The sequence below is a fragment of the Ctenocephalides felis genome, unplaced genomic scaffold (genome assembly GCF_003426905.1).
Source record: "Ctenocephalides felis isolate EL2017-DRISC unplaced genomic scaffold, ASM342690v1 CF-g0.4_SCAFFOLD_00845, whole genome shotgun sequence".
NCBI classification, from domain to species: domain Eukaryota; kingdom Metazoa; phylum Arthropoda; class Insecta; order Siphonaptera; family Pulicidae; genus Ctenocephalides; species Ctenocephalides felis.
In genome coordinates, this window is record NW_020536999.1 from 33,371,391 (window position 1) to 33,388,552 (window position 17,162).

A 17,162-nucleotide genomic window follows, 5' to 3' on the forward strand; every position below is an offset into this window, starting at 1 on the left:
CCGGAAGAAAAAACACACACACCTACAAATACACATACACACACATACATGTATATATATATTAGGGCGGTCCTTAAAAAGGCCATTTTCGAATTTCCTTGCTCCCAGGGGCTCAAATGATTCCAAATAGATAAAAAACAATTCCCTGAAAGTTTTAGCTCTTAATATTAACGTTTAGATAGAGCGCAATTCGATCAAAGTTTGTATGGGAAGAGCATGGAAAATTTTTTGAAAGTTTAAAAAAATGTTTTGGGTATAACTTAGCGACAAATGAATGAGTTTTATTCATTCATTTGTTCGCTAAATAACATCTAAAAAACAATTTTTAAATTTTTGAAAATTTTTCCATGCTATTTCCATAAAAAACTTTGATTGAATTGCGCTCTATCTAAACGATAATATTAAGAGCTAAAACTTTCAGAGAATTGTTTTTTATCTATTTGGAACCATTAGAGCCCCTGGGAGCAAAAAAATTCGAAAATGACCAATTTAAGGACCACCCTAATATATATATATATATATATATATATATATATATTCAATATATAAAATGGGCTCAAATGGTTCCAAATAGATAAAAAACAATTCTCTGAAAATTGTAGCTCTTAATATTAACGTTTAGACAGAGCGCAATTCAATCAAAGTTTGTATGGAAAGAGCATGGAAAAAATTTTGAAAATTTAAAAAAAATGTTTTAGGTATAACTTAGCAATAAATGAATGAGTTTTATTCATTCATTTGTTTACTAAATTACATCTAAAAAACCTTTTTAAAATTTTTGAAAAAAATTTCATCCTATTTCCATACAAAACTTTGATTGAATTGCGCTCTATCTAAACGTTAATATTAAGAGCTATAACTTTCAGAGAATTGTTTTTTATCTATTTGGAACCATTTGAGCCCCTGGGAGCAAGGAAATTCGAAAATGACCATTTTAAGGACCACCCTAATATATATATATATATATATATATATATATGTATATATTGGTTCACCCAGTGGTTCTTTTTCTTTTCTCAAAGAAAATTTTCCTGTATCAAATATGTATTATTTCAAACTGATTATTCCATTGAAATTATTATGCGAGAGTTAAATAATTCTATCGCCAAAAATGCTAATTCTGGAATAAGTTTATTCCTCATTTCATGTATATTTATGATCTCTTTCATTTGAAATTCCTTTCTAGTGTTCTCTTACATATAAATATTTCATTAGAAGCCCTAAAGAAGACAAGATTTGAAAAAATAGTATTTTTAGCTATCAGTAGAAGTTTATTTATTTATGGTGTATAAATAATTTATAATAATGCAACTCTGATTTTACGCATAATTTTCTCAGTACGTTTCGAATTATTATACAATAAATAAATACAATTTAATGAGGAAATGCACGTTAAAACAACATTATGCGAATGTAATTACCCTTTGAACAGTTATACGCCTGCCAAGATTATAACAGGAAATTCCGAAGTTGGGTTTGTTTTATAAAGCTTTTCGATTAGGAAATATTTATTATTCGCAAGAATCGAATTAATTTTTATAAACCATACTTATATTTATTCAAACTAATTTATTTATTTAATATATATACTAAGCATTACTGTATAATATAACAACATCATTATACAACAATACTTCCTCAATTAAAAATTAAATTAAACTGCTAACAGAGAATGATTGTATTGCTGCATAACTATAAGCGTAAAATTGAAGAATAAATTTTATTTAAATTATTATCTAATTAATTCGAATTTATTACGGCAATAAACATTTAAATATTTGTGTTCGCGGCAATAAACGCTTGGTCGTTGCTATATTAAATCTATAGGCCATTTCTTTCGCACGCCACTGATTTTTATTGTGTAGGTCGCTATATATGAGATTTATTCTGAACGTGATCATGAATTTAAATATTTACTGTTCTGCACGCAAATTATACATTCGCCATGCTAATTTAGTATAAATAATTAATTTCAGATACGTCACATACTAATGGATGTTGTAGACTACAGGTTGGTCATTTTTTCGGATTATTTTTTTAAATCATAATTGTACAAATTGAAAAGTGTAAAAGCCGTACTTTAAGTTATTTAAAGAAGGATATGAGTCGTAGAGAAATGTAGAAGTTTGCTAGGAATTAATACAAATATGAAAGGTCACGTAAAATAGTTCATGAGTATTACACATATATGTATATGTATATTTACTTGTGTAGTGTTATAATAATATTTGTAATAATAATATTATATAAAAAATAATGAAGTAAAATTAGAAACATTAACAAGAAAAATGGCAAATGAAAAATTAACTATATCAACCTTACCAGCTCTTGTTTTATCGCAAAGTAGATATAAAAATGACAGAGATCATAATAATTCATACAAAAGCAGAATACTTGTGTCAAGTTCTCAAATAAAAAAATTATAAATTATTCAAAACATTTTTATTCCACAAAAAACACTCCACGGTCATAAGTATGTACTATTAAAATATACAAGCTCTAAGAACATTTCGCCATTACAGCTATAAGCTGCTGAAGGCGTAATTGTGTAAATACAAAAAAGGTTCAAAGAATAATTAATTTTTTTTTATAATTCTCTTACATGTTGAACAAGACATTGCGAAGCTTCAGTAAATTCGCGAGTAATGCTCTTTACATTAGGATTTTTTTGATTAAGTTTTTTTTTTGAATATTCATTTCGATATTATTTTTTAAAATTTGCATATATGTACCAACTTAACTTCAATGTTTATATAACTTGCTCTATGAAATGCAATTTAAATAAATTAAAATTAAGTTTATCAATGCTATCCGTTAAAATTGGCGGCAATGTCAATTATTATGTGTTAGAAGAATCGTATTCTATTTAACTTTAAAAGAACTTCTTTCACAACCATTCAAAAAATACATTTCTTATATTTACTATGAATATATCGAGGAAAAATCAATTATTATGCGAAAATTTGCGTAATTTTCCATCGGACAGAAGGAGGCTCAAGAAACAACTAACAACAGATCTCATGCTAACTTATATTTAATAGATATGTAATTATCTATTGATATAATTTCTGGCTATCTTTTGCTTGAGTTTTGATTCTCTGAAAGAACTTCTGTTCTTTTTCATTGGTTATTCATTTATCCATGATTGAGCAATGCAGGAATTAGACTATCTAGAGTAAATTCATGTACTTTCTCTGATTATTTTGCCTAAAACTATCATTAGTATTAGATGATTTTTTGTTTTGTTTTATAAATTATTTCTAAATAATAGGTTGTCAAATATCTCCCTTCCGCCTTTTTGTATTATAAACCAAGAGCAAAAAAGCGGAAGGGAGATATTTGACAACCTAATATTCCAGTTTTTTTATTTTTATTTTGCATGGCTGTGGATCTTTCGATCATTAATGTATAATTTAAGTTAATATTATTATTATAAATGAAATTGTATATAATTTTGTATATTTCAATATTGTTGCTAGATATCAACTTTAGCGCTTTTACTGGAAAAACTATACATTTTTGCTGCAAGCTGCAGCTTCTGGTTTATTATTTTCCTTTGTCTCTTGTACCTTTTGCATTCCCAGAAGATGCGGTCCAATGGTATAATTTTTCTGGTTCTTGTCCACACTGGAACGTGTAATTTTGTGGTATTCCTATCATCCAAATATGTATTTTGCACTACATGTGTCCTCATTTCATTTTTGATATAGTTGATACAAAGTTCATATTCTCTGTAGTGTTTTTGAACCAGGTTCTTTGTGTTACCTTTGATTTGATTAGCCCATATGCTTTACGTTATACCCCTACTCTTAATTTTGAATTGAAAAACACTTTTTGTCATTATTAAGTGCATAGTTTGATTTTTATTAAAAATGAAACTTTACCTCAATATAAAAGATTGTGAAATTTAGTTACAATACTTTAGCACTTTTTGCACTTAATCAAGAAAATCCAGCTGAATACTGAGTTTGGTTTACTAATACCCCCAAAAACAAAACTTTGGAAAAGCAGTGTTTGGGCATAAGGTACCCACTATAAACGCACATTTATGATGCTCGTATATCTTCTGAGTAAGTAAGTAATTCTTCGAGGCGAAACGACGAAATTTACTAACACTTGCAGCGCGCGGTCGAAAACGTGCGTGGGGCGCGATTTTGAATCGGTATCGGCATCCCGCGGTGTTTTGGCTCTATTCACACGAAGAACGGCGGTATTTAGTTGTGAAACACATATTTGTTATTCTAGGCAATTATTATAGTTTAATAATATAGAATAGGTTTATTAAATCATATTTCAGTATAAATATATCAACCAGTACCAATATATCCATTATTTGATCGGGTATGATATCAAGTAAAAGTGAGAAGTCGGTTATTTAAACATACTAAGCACTCGCAATTTTCAAATAAGGTGTCTCTGAAATTGTCACAATTAATCAAGAACATTCATAGCAATAATTAAATTTTCTCTATTGTATGAAAATCAATGATTAGAAAAAATGTTTAGTGTTAAATGATCTGCTTCTCATAAATTATAGCAGTAATGATGTGCCAAACATTTCTTGCTAATTTTGTACAATGTTTTATTGCGAATAAGTGGCTAACTTTGCAATCTGCAGAAAGCACCAATAAAGTGTATATTTATATATTTTCAATATTATTTCGACCGTCGTCTTTCATCCTCAAACGGCCCAATGCGTTTCTCCATCGGTACTGAATAAGTTTTTACTACGCATTACGCGTTTTACGATCGAGCGCCCAATCGCCTTGCGTTGTTTTCGGTCGTTGGAGCCCTAGGGCTTTGCTGGGGGATTTGGTCCCGGTCTAAGAGGGAACCTAAGCTCCTAGCATGGGTCGAAAATTACAATTCAATACAGAATCCGAAATGAAATTTTGATAAATATTCTACAGATGTGCGTTTATATTAAAGGTGAACATGCATATTTTATTTGATTTAAATATGATGTACTGAACTTCTTATTAATAATCACAATTATTGTATGAACATAAATTAAATAGTCTTTTTTTCGTCCATCAATATTTTTTGTGGCAATATCTAATACTTGGCATATTTGATATGACAATGTATGATATTCATTCATTTAAAAATAAATGCTCTGCAAGCATTCTACGTCCCTCGTAGGAATTATGATAAAATTATGACCAAGCTTGAAATTAGCAATAAATTCCAATTATGACACGCGTTGGGTTTACTAGTTAGGGAAAAATGATAGAGGAACTGCGAGATATAAAACTGTACGCGTCTGTGCATATTCTATGCATCGTTTCGCGTACATATTCCGGACTGCACGTGCCAAAGATATAAAAAGCCTTTGGGAAGCCATGCGGCATACATAAATATCGTATATACGTGATGTAGACAAAGAATTGGTGGACAATTTTTCGGGGTGAAGAAAACTTCGATTTTAGCGCGTCAAATTTCATATGAACGTTTTTTTTTTAATTTTATAATGAAAATACATAGATATTTAGGAGAAAACTCAAGACAGTCGTAGTCTAATGTGCTTAATTTCCATGAATTTATGTAGATATTTAAACAAAACCAAAAATTTTGGTAAATTCCTTCAACGGCCTTTTCCCAGAAATGAATTAGCGGATTCTTTCTTGTTTACCACCAATTTAAATGAATCAAATTTTTATTAAAAGAAGTACAAACTGAAAAGCGCGTTGACCAACTCCATTTCTAAATATTTTCATGTGTGCGTATTTGATAGGGCTGCTTCAGGGGTAGCCGTCCCTTGCCGTCACTTTGTGTCGTGCGGGGTGTAATCGGAGAGATGGGCCGCGCTTAATTAGAAAGGCCGGGAAAACTGCAACGTGAAAACGTGACGCAAATTATCAGAAAAATACCAGCTGTGTGGAAGTTGTAGGTAGAATTGAACACGGAGAAAATTGCTTAATGATGATTACGTATTGATGATAGCGAACGTGTTCGATTATTATTCAGCGGCGATTGCAATAAAATGCCTAAACTTTGTATTGTTTTATAATAAATAATCAATTCTTATTTGAGTATTACTTAATATTGACTCCGTCTGCAGACAACATATTGATTTAAAAACTTTTAAGTATAAAATTTGATCTGCAAACAATCGTTCTACAAAGCAACGAGTTTAATTGAAATGATTTCGTAGCAATATAAAATTTAGATCCTGTCCCACCCTTACAAAGTCAGCAACCCTTACAGTAGTGCCTTGCACCGTCATATGCAAAGTGGTCTCACATCGATGTCATATGCATTCAAACATTCTCCGGAGCCTTTAGGGGAAACCGGGTGGACGCGTTCGCGTAGCGCGCTTATCATAATATACGACGTACTACGTATAATAGGAAACTTTACACTCACGTTTGTATATAAATATATATATATACACACACATATATATATATATATATATATATATATATATCTATATATAACGTCTATAACGTTCATATTTTCGAAACAGTGTAGTTGAAACAATGAGAACGGAACTGAAAACTATGACTTCACTCCAGGCAAAATTTATGCGGTTTATCATTAGCGTATTGGATGGGGTCCAATAAACATAAAAGATTATGAAGATTCATTTATAATAGTTGGCTCCGAGAGAATACCAACGATATGTAACACAAAACATGAAGCAGTTCTGGGATTTTATATGCTAGCGAGATAATAATAGAAAGAATATTAACATAATGCGTTATATTTTTTTGAATATGTGGATGTATATATATATATATATATATATATATATATATATATATATACATATATATATGTATATATATATATATATATAATATATATATACATGTATTGTAGAGCTTTAACATTAGCGCCTTCTATTATATCGTAGTGCGCCACTGTGCATTGATTACATTAACACCAAATCAATACTTCGCAAAGACATCACGGATATGTCTATCTGGACAAGATAATTTATGTCAAGACCAAAATATGTGTAAACATAGCGTTTCTAACAAACAGATCAATTAAATTAATTCATAAAATCATGTAAACAAAACCATCATATAAAATAAATACAGAAATAAAAGAGGTCGTTGAGCAATATTTATCAGTTATGTTCTGTTTCTACTAATAATATTATTTATATTTTCTTAGATTTATTTACTTTATTAATACTTGTTTCTGATGATTCGTGTCGAATATGGTCTTTTGGAGGGTCCTGATTTAAAATTAGATAGGGACCCTTTATTTGGCGACATCTGTCTTAGTAAAATATTTGATTAGTCGAGTCAGGATTAAATATATTGGATAACTGCTGTATATTATGATAGTGCGCATGTGTGCGCTAGTTAATCCTGGCGATGTTCTTAAATTTCAGCACAGGGCGCCAATGGCATTTCCTACTGTTACTTTGGGCGAATGTGTATAGGCCTTTATTGTTCCAAAATTATTCACGCGTATCCCCACTACACAACTAACTGACAGGGATATTTAACCCTGCCAATAAAAGAAGTACTTTATTTCATTAATACATAAAATATTGTTAGCCAACTGAAAATTTAGAAGCTTTGAAAGTATATCAAAATAAAAGCATACCAATTAAAGCAAAAAAATAAAGATATTTCAACTATTTTTGGTACAATCCTGCAACGTGATCCCAATTGAATATTTCTGTTTGACGTCCCAGTAGCGCTGCTTAGGTTCCAGGGTGCACCCAGTGCGGTAATCCTCGTGCGCCCGTAGGTTTTATGCACCCCCACGTGACTCGTAAACGGACGAACGGAATTCTCAAAATCACGCAAATCGATACGCGCGCACCCCAATCGTGCGTTACTAGACAATGTCTAATTTACGATTTCATTCATTTAGAAAAATTCATTTTTCTCGAAAGATATTCATGTTAAAGTCTCATAGTTAGTTAATCGATATGCATTAGAATTAATTTAACAAAAACTACTATTTTAAAATATTTTTTAATTTGCTGAATGAAAAGATATTGATACATATTCTTACTAGTCGTTGATGAAATCAGATGTGAATATCACTAAAATTTTCAAACGTTTTCGTAATTACTTAAGTGTTCTTATTCTTTATTAGTAAAGTACTCTCTGCGTTGTAATAAATTTAGCTTAATAATTCAACCTCTCACAATCCACAGCGGATTTTAAAATCGTTGCCAAGAAAACTAAAATGAATTTTAGTTTGTCCTTATTTATAACATCTAAACGGATATACTCTAGTATGAATATTTATACTCTGGCAATTTTAGCAGTATTTTTATACATATGTAAAGAATGTGATAAAAAATTATATTCACTATTAAATCAATAGCATGACTAACAGAGTTATTTTTTTTTTGTTACAGAAACTTTACTACAAATGGACCGACAGCAACTACAAAAGTTCGTGCAATACCTGATATCGGAACATCACACGGAAGTACTTCCTACGGCACAGAAACTTGCTGATGAAATACTTCAGCAACGATCAGAAATAAATCAAGTAATTATTGAAAAATTGTCAATTGTGCCATTTGTTTTATTAATTATTGTATTTATGATTAGAGTATTAAGGGGCACAACTAGTGTGAAATTTTGAAAAAATCGATTTTTGTTTTTTTTTATATTTCGGTAGATTACACCCTCAAAAATAACTTATTAAAATTTCAAATCGATATCTCAAATAGTTTTTGAGTTACAGCCATTTTTTACATGTTCTGTATATAGTTCTCCGTAAAATGAACTACCGATTTTTTGATCGGATCAAAAATCGAAGTTTAGCAGTCGAAAAACGACCAAAATTTTGGGTAAAATTCGACTTTTTTTTAAAAACGCCGCCATTTTGTCAATTTTTGATTTATTTTTTTTATCGTAGTTCACTTTACAGACAATATTATCTAGTTTAACGAGAATTTTTTTTTTTTATTACATCCACGTAGAAGGCCGGAATCACTGCAGCAGTTAAGGGCCTTTTTTGTCGCGCCGTTGGAGATCGACGATAACTTAAAAAATATGTAATTTTTTCCAAAAATTTTACTATGTATTCTTAAAGCATGTATAAATATATTTCTAAAATTTTGAAATGATTGATAAAGTAGTTTTTGTAATATAAATTACCAAAAATCACCTTTTTTTTAGGCGGTTACACTAGTTGTGGATACTGATTTTGTCACGAGTTTTACCCTTTTACCAAGTTCCTACTAATGAACTAGGAATAGAATATCTTACTTACGATTTTCTTATTTTTGTACAAAATTAGTATCTTATATCATGTGTGTGTTAAACGTTCTGTAACCACAAGTAATCAGTGCAATTACATTTTCTTTCAGATTCCAGGGGCGCCAGATCCGACGGCCGGGGCGTCCGCGGACGACGAACACAGCTGGCACCTCGACGAAGAACAGGTGTGTGAACAGGTGCGTTCGTATCTGTCACAGGGCAGCTACTACACGGCCAACAAGCAGCTCAACTCGCTCTTCTCCAAGGTGAGTGCGAAGGCGTTGGCGCCATCGTTGGATAATAGTGATACACTTATTAAATAGATACTATCCTAATAGCACCTACACTCTGTTTCTCTGTACCTGTAATGATTTTTATTGGATTGATGAGAAATTCACATTTGCGTATGTTAACCAAGATATGTTCTCTAAAACATATTGTTAGATGCGTTATAGTTATAGAATGTCTGAAAAATTTTTGAATCTCTACTCTTTTGAATCTCTATATTTGATAAGTATTTATTATAATTGCAACTACGTGATTTTTAACATGAATAGAAAAAAAGTTTAAGAAATATGCTAAAGAAGCATGTATTTTCATTAATAAATATTTATTAGTCAATGCTCTAAAATCAGAACTTAATTAGATTTTTTCAGGTTTCAATTATAACAAGAATTTTATGACCATGTATTTTTCATGCATTTTTATAAATTCATATTTTTAATTCAATGCTGAATAAAATACGAAATATTCTAAGTAATATATTACACGTTTGCAGTAAATACTTTGCATATATGCTTGGTAATTGCCATTTTCTCTTCATTGTTTTATTATATGGATAAGAAAATAAGAAATCCTAATTAGCATATAATTTGTTCAACCTATATTGATCTATAACAATTTCAAGATAAATTAGCAATAATTATCTTTCTTTCTTAATCGATAATTTTCTATTCGTGACATAAACAATTTTTTAAACGATTTTGCAGTTTGCAAATATTCAAAGCAAAAATTTATTTATTCAAATTCATTTTGTAATGATATCAAAAGCTTATCATTATGTTTTTGCCACGATATGGTTTTCAAATAATGATTATTATTTCAATTTCCAATTTTCTTTCTAGGTTCGTGAAATGCTCCGAGCTCAGGACTCGAATGGTGCCCGCATGTTGACTCTGATAACAGAGCAATTCTTATCGGACCCTCGTTTACTCTTGTGGAAAACACAAGGACAACCCATGACCGACAAGTGCAGGCAGCTTTGGGATCAATTGGGTTAGTTTACATATTAATTCAGATTTCATCAGACTATTTTAATAAAACTTGTGTTCGGATTTTCACCATTATGAAAACATTCTTCTTAATTCCAGTAATAGAACTAAATAGTAAATTTGAGTTAATTTTATATTAAATTCAGACTAATTTTATTAAACACGATTATTTATATATTATCTATATAATTTTAATATAGATAATTAAAATTTATATAACAATTACATAGATGTATCGAATTTTGTGCCAGCATTTCCAAACATATTCGCAGTATGAGTTCACATGTAATCAGTGTAATGAATAATAACCAATATTATCATTGTTAAGACAATTGGATTATTATTATTATATCTGTTGATTGAATTCATTAAATATTCATGACAGAATTGATTAAATCGCGTACATTATATTATATCGCGGTGTTGTATATGCGGATGGCAATATACCTTGAGCTGCTGCATCGGTTGTTCTATGGAATCCACTGATTCTGCTTCAGCATCTAGTTTAACATAGGGTTGGCACTAGAAACGACTCCAATTTTTTAGTTCGATCAGAAGAAAATTGATTAAGTAAAAAATACCGCTTGAAAGTTAATAAATCGTTTATTAAATACGATACAATTTGAATTATGGACTTATCAAACCAATATTAAAGTTCAAACAAATAAAGGATAATATATTTATTTCATAAGTATTTTGAAAATTTTTTCATTCATTTTAATTTCATATATTAAATATCAAGTTATTATTATTACATTCTTGGTGGAGCATTCTTTAATGTCCATACTTTTTGTAAATCCAATTTTTATTATTTATAATATGCTCAAATGTGCAAGCGTTTTCCTAACTATCATGTCGAAATTCAATCTATTTTCGAGAGACTAACGTTGTATAAGAACCTTCGTTCGCAACTGCTATAAAAGTGTCATTTAGCCCATGATCAGCATAAGATTTGCCAACCCTCCAGGAGTGCATTAGTATTCCAGAGACGAACGCAGGTACTGCGGCCGCTACAAGAAAATCAATACTCCACCGCGAGCGCCCAGACTAGATTATAATATAAAACACACTATTATTATTCAGGACATCTAAAAATATGGGACACCTCTCGAATACGGCAATGCTCAAAAGAATTCGTTTCTTAAAATAGAAAAATAAAAATGCAGAAAGAATAGCTTTAGCGCATTTCTGTTATAACGATACTGACTTAGAATTTAAAATATTGGTGCATCATATACTTGATAAGTATGTACCGCCATCAGTATTGATTCTAACATAGTTATGCGTAGTAAAATTTGTAAATTCATACATATATCTTTATTATTAGTCGAATAAATGAAACTAATTGAGCTTTCAAATCTTTGCAGGCGCGTTGTGGGTGTGTATAGTATTAAATCCTCGAATAGGCCGAACGGAAAGATTGCAATGGAAAGCTTTATTAGAAAAATGGACTGCAAGTGATGTTTGTCCCCAAGAAGATCCAGACCTGAGAACTCCTGCTCAAGGTTGGGATAATAATGTAAGTATCTATCTATATGATAAGATGAATTCTTGAATTCCATGATGAATACAGCATTTCAACAATTATTCTTAACTTCTGAAGAAATTATTAAATTATCTTCCTTCTCCCTCAGTACCATCCTCGCGAAAGAGATAATAGAGATCGCGACCGGGACCGGGACAGAGATAGAGATAGCCGAGCACGTGAACGAGAACGGGAACGCGATCGTGAAAGAGAAAGAGAAAGAGAACGCGAAAGGGAGAGAGAACGGGAACGTGAAAGGGAGAGAAACAGATTTGATACTTCTGATAGTTCTGATGATGATAATGCTGGTAACGGATACCACAGAAACAATAAAAGAATGAGGCTAAACAATGCTGGAGGAAAGGCGACAAGCACACCCAGGACGATTTTTCACAGGTATTTTAATTGCAGTTATATATTGTATAAAATATATTTTCAAAACGTATATATTTCCGTTAATGATGAGACTAATCATAGTACTCTGCCACACCACATTTCATTTACTTTTTCTGTCTCCCTTGTCCTTTTAAGTGCTTTTTCTGAAACGTACTGCAACGTATGCCATGGCATTCTCTCCTGCGTGTTTTTAATTCCAGCATTTCCATTTTTTCACCGATTTTGAATTTTTCATGGTCTTATTAAAGTCTCTGATTCATACAGCATCATATTTCAAAATTAGAGCTAAGTATATGAGCAATTGGGTTCATTACTTTAGATTAATTGGAATTATTTAAAAAATATTATGAAATCTTCGCGCATTCCTAAAGTTATCATGCTATATTGACAATAGTTTCCTATTCTTCACAATAGAACTTATATATAATTCATTACGTGTTTGTTAATTTCTTATATGCCAATCAATATGCTGACCATTGTTTGAAAGGTTTAGTATCAGTTTGCCTTCATACAATAAACTCCATTGTTTCGTAATTAACAATAAAGGTATTTAACTTTAAAAAACGTGTTCAATGAATAGTGCAAGTTTTTAGTGATAATTGCATGACACAATAGACTATACTTAAACGTGTTCAATATTTTAAGTAATTGTATTATAATATCGATAATTTTGAGTTTATTCCCACATGATTTATTAAGTTTCTTATAGCAAATTTCTTGTTCTATGAGGTACATTTATATACCAATTTTGAATCCTATAAGTCTGATAATTATAATTTAATTTTTAATATAGAATAGACATGTTCAACAACTTTTTTATACTGGAATTAGATATATGTTCTAATATTTTGCAAGATCTTATAAAATATATTCTTTTCGCAGAGCTTTAGATGCTGTTGGTATGACTTGGGACAATTCACATTTGAAAAACATTTTAGCAAGTGATACTTATACGAGTAGTAGAGGGAAAACAGCACATCCATCTGCTAACACCGGTGCCCTGTTTAATGATCTCAATCAACCTTTATGGAAAGGTAAAATTTACGATGTTAATACAAATAAATTATTATACATTTATATTTCGAAATATAAATTATATTACCTGTGCTATTACATTCAACGGCTGGAAAAACTTTAAAATTAATAGGCTTTCATTAAAGTAATTGAATTTGATCGGCGATAAATAGCATAATTTGTATTCTTTAAATCCCTCCATAAATAATTTTGATAAAATACATGGGAATATCAAACGAAAATATTCAGTATAAATTATATTGCAATGATCGCATAGATGATGTTCCAAACGTATGTGATCATATTATTATATTTAGAACATGGCCTTTCATATAACTTACGTGTATTATACAGTAACAATCATAATTTGGTTTCATAATTAAATAAATTTTACCCACACTATAATTAAATAAATTTACACCACATTATAATATTGGTAATATCATAGTGTGGTGCTTATTAAGATGGTTTATAAATATTTTTTCCGATTTCTCTATTTTTTCATGTTTCTATTAATAATATATATTTTCAGTAGTTATAGTGTTATAGTAATTTAATTTAAACTTATATGTAAATTTATTGATAACATACTGTCGCCAATAATCATTAATGAAAAAATATCATAACTTAAAATATATAGTACAGAAATATAAATAGATAATGGGATATCAAAATTATGAAAAAAACGATTATTAGCTTTATTGCAGTTGACGTTTAGATTTCATATAATAATTTCATTAAATAATATTTTTTATTAATAATATTTCCAGAACCTCTCCCAATGTGTGCAGCCCGCATAGATTCACTTCGTTCTCATGGTCACGCTGAGTCCGCACTCCGCCTCGCGGTTGCCGTCGTGCGTACCATGAAACAACAACAACTTATCGCCCAAAGAAATTGGCAAGAGTGCCAGATGAGTGCTTCCTCCTCCAGTTCTAGCCAGTATGGCATTGTTCATCACAAAAATTGTCCAAACAATCCAAATAACATAAATAACACCAAAGAACACCAATGCCATTTCAGGCATAGAACGAAAACGACGGAACATAGGGATCAAACCTATCGAAATGTGTGTCCACATTGCTTTATGAGTTACAACTGTACGCGGATGTACGGTTGTCCTGGATGCGCTTGTGTTACTAATACACAGAGTAAGTTTAATTCATATACTACCTCATTTTATTTTAGTTGATTAAAAATTTAAATAACAAAATTTTAATTTAAAATTTATGTATTTTCATTATTCAATTTATCTTACTCTAGATACTGCTTCGAAAAACAGTCAGTCCACCCGTTCGTGCGATAAACCTGCAAAATATTCCTCAAATTGCTGTGTTACTCGAAGTAATTCACAACAGATGCATAATAATTATTGCACAAAATCCTGTTGTGCAAATTATACCAATACAAATAATACAAGTGGTGGTGGAACGACCGGCAATCCTATCAATGGAGGGACTACGTGCAATAACAAAAATAGTAGTACTACAAATACAAATGTCGGAACACCTAATGCCGGCGATTATCCAGCGAGGGATGTTTTTAAATTTGCTAATGCTGTGCATTGCAATATGATCGGTTGCAATGGAGGTTTAGGTTGTAATGAGAACCCTGGCACGAGTAGTAGTAGTAACGCTAATGGAGCCAAAATTTCTTATTATCAGGACACATGTTCATCGAAATGTATAGCGCAAAGTAAGCTTAATATATATATTTGTATGTTATGTATAAATTGAACTTGAAATTAAATAATATTACTACTTCCAGGCACAGTACCCTATCATGCCAAAGTTAAACATATAACGGACGGTTGGGTTGGTCATCCGCTAGATCCGGTCGGTTGTATATTCGATTGCTTGACTGACGCATCTTTGGTTCCCGATGATAGAACACTCAGAATGCAGACTTATTTTGATCCTGTTGGCCTGGACGATAACACACCCACTAATATACCTCCTAGGTACGGAATTAATACGTATGACACAGTCAGTAATTTTTTTTATAAAATATTATTTGCTATATTATATTTTTATTATAGATACCAACATGTGCCTGTCACGGGTTCAAAAATCCGCGATGAAACGTATTTAACACTCGCCTTTGAAGTAGCATTAATAGGCCTTGGGCAGCAAAGAAATATGCCTATCGGTTTATATGCACAGGTAATAGTCTTAACTGTTTAAAATGGTGCACATTTTTATACATATATTGTTCATTATTAATTAATAACATTTATACAGGAAAAAGCTTGCAAACAAGAGGACCGCCTTATCGCGAAATTGCAGGAAATCGAATTAGACAACGCTTTGGTGGCAGTATTACGTCGTCAATCATTGTATCTTTTAGAAGGCGGACCATCTAGTGGACTAGGGTTGGGAATTCATCCCGAATCTATACCGATGCATACGTTTGCACAGTTTTTATTTCTGTCTTTATTAAACTATCATCCCGATTTGGCTTACTTGGTTGGTCTCAGAGCTATGAGGTTTGTGATAAGCAATATATTCTTACTATATTTTTTTACAACATATATCGCATTAAAATTATAAAATTTCATAAATTAGAGATAGTAAAACAAATATTAATAATTTTAGATTACCTATTTTGGAAGAGCATGAGGATTCAGATGACACAATCAATGGAGGTTCACCAGGACCGTTAGCCATGCCGCGCTATCCACGTTGGTTTACATTAGGTCATATTGAAACTCAACAATGTGCTTTATCTTCAACTATGCTGAGCGCTGCCAAAGGTATTACATTCAGATATAAATAATAATTTATCGAGAAATGTTATTAAGAAGGTAGTTAAATTTCTGGCTCTTACTTTCGTAGGCGATGTGATACGACTTCGTGCCGTTCTTGAATGCTCACAGCGGCACATTCATAGTTCATCCCACCTGTTCAAGCTTGCCCAAGACGCTTTTAGATTTGCTACTCCAGAATCCGGACCCAGACATCCAGCCTTACTAAGCGTAGCCTTTGAATTGGGTTTACAAGTAATGCGTATGACTCTGGCGTCACTAAATTGGAGACGAAGAGAGATGGTCAGGTGGCTAGTCACATGTGCAATGGAAATTGGTGCTGATGCATTGCTATCAATTATGCAGAATTGGTAAGTTTGTTTAAATATAAATAATATATTTCATATTAAGCAAATATCTTATATCACTAAATAAATAATTTAAAAAAAATCATATATCTCATATGTATATGCATGTGAGTCTGTGTGTTATTTGGAGTTTGCCTATGCACCACCTGATGCATTTACTTAACATTATTATTATTTTCCCTTTCATAATGTAACTCTAAATATATTTTTAATGTTATCGCGTTAAAACCATGTACAAGATCATGTGTATATAAATTTACTTATGACATTTTTTCACTTCTTCAAAAAGTTTTATTAGTAATATTTCTGCTTTACAACATTAATTGCGGGACGTTCATCCAGATCTAGTCCACGGTCTCGCATTATAAAACAAATTCCTAGAAATTTATCAAACGTCTTATAAAAAAAATTAATTTGAATAAGACTATTAGTCATTTCTTGAGAAGTAATACTAAAATATATTTTTTATACATTCATTAATTTTATCTTCAAATTAACGCATAAGCATAACGAGTAACAAAGTAATTAATCCTGAATAACTCAACTAGGTATCAATTATTTACTCCAACTGAGGCGACGGGTCCAGTTGCAACCACGATAATGTCCCATAGTGCAATAATGAGGTTGAATTTATCATTCCAACAAAAAGAAGATTTT

The 17,162-nt window shown here is 31.0% G+C and overlaps 1 protein-coding gene across 1 annotated transcript in view; it reads left to right on the forward strand.

Moving 5' to 3' along the window:
• Positions 1 to 17,162, forward strand: part of LOC113376408 (zinc finger SWIM domain-containing protein 5-like) — a 122,231-nt gene that overhangs the window by 104,410 nt on the left and 659 nt on the right. Inside the window, 14 exon segments of the mRNA XM_026616312.1 lie at positions 8,336 to 8,472; positions 9,299 to 9,454; positions 10,313 to 10,463; positions 11,827 to 11,964; positions 12,113 to 12,380; positions 13,263 to 13,414; positions 14,165 to 14,545; positions 14,658 to 15,089; positions 15,162 to 15,354; positions 15,433 to 15,556; positions 15,635 to 15,879; positions 15,989 to 16,146; positions 16,229 to 16,508; positions 17,054 to 17,162. Of these exon segments, the coding sequence (XP_026472097.1) occupies positions 8,336 to 8,472; positions 9,299 to 9,454; positions 10,313 to 10,463; positions 11,827 to 11,964; positions 12,113 to 12,380; positions 13,263 to 13,414; positions 14,165 to 14,545; positions 14,658 to 15,089; positions 15,162 to 15,354; positions 15,433 to 15,556; positions 15,635 to 15,879; positions 15,989 to 16,146; positions 16,229 to 16,508; positions 17,054 to 17,162 (2,924 nt within the window).